Below are 5,630 nucleotides of genomic sequence, written 5' to 3'. Positions count from 1 at the left end.
AGTGGCCCATGTAGCCTTGCAACCTTTGTTTGTGAGAAAACTTTCAACCTATTTATCAAATATCAAGGTAGTACAAAGAACACTAGAAGTAAATTTGCATCCAGCTCCATAGACCACCTAGCGACGAGTACAAGCATTGAGCGAGCCAAAGGCATGCTGCCATCGTCGCCCCTCCCTCATCGGAGCCGGGCAAACATTGTTGTAGTAGACATTCGGGAAGTTCTTTTGATAAGGGCCCATAGGACTAGCGCACCAGAACAACAACCGCCACCGATGAAGAGAAGCGTAGATCGTAAGGATCCAACTTGTAGACATACATACGTAGACGAAGGAAGACCGGATCCTGGCGGATCCACTGAATACAAACGCCGACCGGATTCCACGAGATCCACCAGAGACACACCTCCACACACCCTCCGATGCTTGAAGCATCATCGCGATGGAGGCTAGGCGGGGAGAACCTTATTCCACCTTTAAGAAGCTGCCGCCGCCACCTCGTCTTCTTGAGGATGGCACAAACTCTAACAGCCTTGCAACTTGCTTTAATCAATCTGTCTGCAAGTGTTCGATGTATACATTGATTCAGCCCTCCCCCCTCCCACCCACAACCCTACCCGAAAAAAAAACCATTTTCGCAGTAGGGTCCAAGGCAATTCCCACCCAGGTTCGGTCTCGCCGCCGCCAAGGACAAACCACTTGAGTGCCTTGTAGCATCTTCACCAGTTCCAATTTTCCTCTTCTAACAAACAGCCAGCAGCTCAAACCTTGAAATCGGTTAGGCACATTGCTTAGATTGCACACATGCAAGTATGCACGGTCCTACTACTAAAATATGGATGTGACGTGATAATGACTTACACACTGCTCTAGCCATAAAATCACAACGATCATGCAAACTCGTCCTTCTTTGACACTGCGGATCGGAAAACAACGTGACAAGGTAGACATGAATTATGATATGATGCAAGACGAAGATGATTCACGAATCAACGCGTGGGTGAGTATATGCGTATATGTATGAGCGCTTGTGCCTGTACTTTATTCAAAAAAAAAAGAAGATGATTCATGTGTACACCGACTTTCAGTCTTCACTGTTACTGTGTGCGAAGGGTCAATTTAGTACCGTAATGAACAGGTCGATTCATCGTGGTACCTCATCCAAGTTAGTCGTGTCTTGTCATCGGCTGATCACTTAAAAACCGTGGGAAAATTAGCTGGACTCGCTTTGACTTTTCTTCTTTCGAGAAGGAGGATAACCATCGGCTCTGCATCATTTGAGGCTAACTCCACCGCATGATCCCAAACGGACGTTCGGATTGGCCGGATTTTGTCCGTTTGGGGCGCCGATGGGTTCGCCCGTGTCCGGCTATGTCCGTTGGGTCGTGCGTGCGCTCACCGCGCGGCTGCACCCCAAATCGTGTTCGGGGTGGACGTGAATAAAAAAACTATAAAAAACTAGAATGAAATGACTAAAAAAGTAAATAAAGGCATTTAAAGAAACATAAAACATATATAGGGGGCACGGCCACAAAACGGCCCAGTTTCCGCGGCTTAAAAAGCCCAATTTCATAATTAACATAAAAACAAAATAAAAAAACGCCTCCCGCGCGCTCCTCCCGCGCCCGTCGGTGCCGTGGCCGTCGCCGTCACTGGCCGCCGGTGACGTCGTCGTCGCTGACGAGGTCGACGTAGTCCGGCGGCGTCCACAGGTGGGTCGATGGTGCGTGGTAGACGGGGCGGCCTGGAAGGTCGGAGGTGCCTGCACCACCTCCTCCCGTGGCGAGGCCTCCCGCTCCGGTGACCGTGGTGGAGTGGCTCACCAGTTCACGCCCACGCGGGCAGCCATCTCCGGAGCAGTGTAGGACCAGCCCCACCCCTGGCCCAGCAGCCCCTGCAACGCGGCCGGCAGTTCCTCCTCCATCGCGTCCTCCGTCACGGCCGCCAGCTGCAGCTCCGGGAAGGCGACGTCGCCGGCGGCAGAGAGGGCCATGGCCTCCTACAGGCCGTCGCATTGCCGCTCGTCATGCGTGTTCATGGAGTCCGCCATGACACGCTACACGAGACGGGCCTCCTCCTCCGCTGTCATGCGGGGAGGTGGAGGTGGCGATGGATACGGGGAAGGCGACGGCGTGGGCGTCAGGCCGCGCACCCGCGTACGCCCGCGCGCCTCTGCACGTGGCCGCCGCGGCCCCGACACGGTACCGGCGAAGTACGACGTGCGGCGCGTGTCGTGCTCGTCCTGGAGCCATGCGTCCCATAGCGTGGAGTCGGGGGCGTACCTGTGGTCGTAGTATAGGTCGTCGGGGAGGAGGCGGCGGCGGCGCTCGATCTCATCGCGCCAGGCACAGCCGCTCGCTAGCACCGGCGGGATAGGGACCCGGTCCGCGGAGAGGTGCCAACCGTTGGGGAGGTGGACGTCGCTCCACGGGACCGGCGTCCTCGTCTCCCAGTACCTCCGGCACACGTCCGCGGCGATGTACTGCCGGTCGCGCTCGCCGGCCGGCCTAGGGCCAATGGTGAAGGGAGCCGGCGCGGGGGCTCGACGGGAGGAGCGCGGCGGTGACTCGGGCTCCTCCTTCTTCACGGATCCGCGGTGGCGGCTCGAGGAGGAGCCGGCCTAATGGTCGTGCTTCCCCTTGCGGCCGTAGTTCGAAAGGCCCATGGTGCGGCCGGCCGGCGAGGACAACGACGAGGAGTTAGGGTTTCGAGCGTGTCGGGTTTTGAGGGGGCAGAGAGGGGCCGGAGTGGGAAGTGTGGACGACGGCCGGTCCACGACTTCCCATTTAAGAAGGACGACGACCTGGAGCTGTGCGGATGACAGGTGGGGCCACCTGCCCGTGCACATTTATGTTGGCGGGTGGGAGGTAGGTGGCCGCCTGCCACGCGGCCCCGACACGGACGCTCGAAGCGTCCGTTCGATGTCCGCCGCAACCTAAACCCGGCGCAAGTTTGCGCTCGAAATGGATCAGCCCGGACACAAAACAGGCCAGATGGGTCCGGGCCGTCGCGCGCTGGGCCGCTTGGTTTTTTCCGTTTTGCTCCAAACGGACGGGGCCGGATAAGATAAGGGCGCGCAGTGGAGTTGGCCTGACTGCATCCTACACACACCCAAGGATGGCTCCGGAAAAGACACAAATACTGAACGAGAAGGTGGGGCCGTGTGCATGTACATACTATTCGATGAGGAGGCCATCTGGCCACGATAACATTTTCTTTCATTATTTGCCAACGTAATACAGCAAGAGGGCCAAGAGGGGAAGATCATTACACATCTTCCATTGCTCTACCAAAAACAGCAGCACTGCAACAACGCACATGCGCCTACTCCCTGATTAAACTCTGCTTCTGTAAAAGCAAGCACGGTACATGTATAGATACAACACTAGCAACGACTTTTTTCCCCCTGAATACGTCTTAAATATACCATCCTACTATATTTCTTGAATTATTTCCATCAAAGAAGTACCCCAAAATACAAGAACCGTCAAAATGACACAAAAATCCATTAAACTATACGTATTTACCGGAGCAGAGCAGAGCAGAGCAGAGTATAAATAGTTTGAGGGAGGGCCCAGCAGAACCAAAAGGGCGCTCTGGTTTTAACAGAGTTGGCAGATGGCACGGAAAAGCGAGGGAGGGAAGGGAAGGGTTGGGTTCAGACGTCGACAACGCATGGCGCGGCGCGCTGGAAGTTGAAGTACCCGTTCCCGCCGCCGCCGGCGATGGAGCCGTAGCTGCCCTGCCCTCCGTTGACGGTGAGCAGGGCGGGACACCTGACCCGGAGGTGGTAGTGCCCCGTAATGAACGCCCCGGCCTTCCACCTGATCCAGCCGTCCACCCGCACCGTGAGCAGCACGTACCCAGCCGTCTCGTCCTGCGCCAGCGCCACAGCCAGGTACGGGGCCAGCGGCACGTTCGACCCCACCAGGAACGGCGACCACACCGAGACGTCCAGGTGGCCCTGGTACACCACGGGGAGCGCCGTCGGGACGGTCACCTGCTGCCCCTTGTACTCGGCGTACGCGTCCGTCCGGTCGAAGTAGATGCCGACGCGGGAGTTGGGGTTGCGGGCGGCGATCGTCGCCTGCAGCGTCACGGTGAGGTAGGACGCCGGGGAGGAGGTGGCGTTGAGGCACGCCACGGTGAGGCCGTTGAGGTAGAAGCGCGGCCTGGTGGGGCGGAGCACGAGCCAGACGATGAGGATGATGAGCAGGATGAGGAGGATGACGGCCACCAGGGCGGCGCAGAACTGGCGGTACAGCCGCCGCCGCTCGCAGTCGTGCTTGTCGCAGTGCTTGATCGACATCTTCTTCCTCCTCTTTTTCTCCTTCGTGCTCCCGCTGTTCGTGGACAGTGGAGAGCAGAGAAGAGAAGAGAAGAGAAGAGAGAAAGCTCTAACTAATTTGGTGGGCGAGTGGGTGAGGTGAGTGTATCTGTATATACATAAGCCCAATAGTCCGATGTGGGCGCCATGATTGATTACCGCGAGCGCGAGCGCGAGTTCGTCTTACTTTCACCAAGAAAGAAGAGAGCTTTTAGGTCGATCGATGGTTGAAACGCAGGAAAAGGGAGTGAGGAGTGGCGTCAGGTAGGGTGTCCAAATCGAGCTATCAGCTTCGGTTCAGACCAGTCCGTGGATTTCAACATCAAACAAATTGCAATGAAGGATTAAAGGAAGAAGAGGGCGACGCGCACGCACCTTGTCACCTTGCCTAATTCTTCTAGCACCCATCGCCATCAAACTGAAACCAAATAGTATGGTCACTTGATATCCAATTGATGTTATATACTGTATATATTAGCCATGTGAGTTACAATTACTTCTATGAAATATTGCAGGCATATTCTGAGATGACATATGGTCACTTGCATGTACCCGGCTTCCTCGCCGGCGAGCACTAGTACTGTACTGTGACTCGCCGTCGCGCTCAGCGGCAACCGGCATGCTCCGTAGGAAGTCACAGACTGAGCAGTCAAAATCAGAACTTAATTTTCACGTTATTGACTCGAGTCAAGCAATCGAAGTAAGCATCGATCAACTAATTAACCAACACTCTCACTCAAATGAATGCATCAAGCAACAGATTCAGGAAATATACGGTGTGACTTGACACACACTTCAGCCAGGCCGGTCCCTTTAGATATGATTTGACATGCTACCCTCCCCCCAATAGTTTCAGAAACAACTAATTTGCTGACCCCAGCGAATGAATGAGCTACTCCTTTGCAGCAGCAGCAGCAATCGTAGAGAAGTGCATTCTATCTACCTGTACTCCTCTGTTTTGTTGGACCAAACATTACCTCCTCCCTCCTAATCGGCTAATCGGACAGATACCAAACACAGATTTATACTACTAGACAACACATTAGGACATGACTTGATAGATGAAAACAAATTGCTGGTAATGAAAAGCCTGATGAATTACGCTGGAGTTTGACTAGGTCTGGAATATTTACAGTTAAGTCAATGTATATTAATGTCATTAATGTGAGTTCCATTCCAACTTCCAAGAACGTCTGGGATGTCAAAGTTCCTTTAAAAAATAAAAGTGTTTATGTGGTTTGTTCATAAACAAGTGATTCTAACAAAGGACAACCTATTAAAGCGTAATTGGACAGGACCTACTAGG

General features: G+C 54.4%; 1 protein-coding gene across 1 annotated transcript; it reads right to left on the bottom strand.

Annotated features, from left to right (window-relative positions):
* Nucleotides 1-3,181: 3,181 nt before the first annotated feature.
* On the bottom strand, nt 3,182-4,524 carry LOC119338253 (NDR1/HIN1-like protein 1). Its single transcript, XM_037610549.1, has one exon. The coding sequence runs from the start codon at nt 4,304-4,306 to the stop codon at nt 3,656-3,658; it is 651 nt and encodes a 216-aa protein (XP_037466446.1). The 5' UTR covers nt 4,307-4,524; the 3' UTR covers nt 3,182-3,655.
* Nucleotides 4,525-5,630: the final 1,106 nt, after the last annotated feature.

Source organism: Triticum dicoccoides, chromosome 7B, assembly GCF_002162155.2.
Source record: "Triticum dicoccoides isolate Atlit2015 ecotype Zavitan chromosome 7B, WEW_v2.0, whole genome shotgun sequence".
Taxonomy (NCBI): Eukaryota; Viridiplantae; Streptophyta; class Magnoliopsida; order Poales; family Poaceae; genus Triticum; species Triticum dicoccoides.
This window is presented reverse-complemented; position numbering and strand designations above follow the sequence as displayed.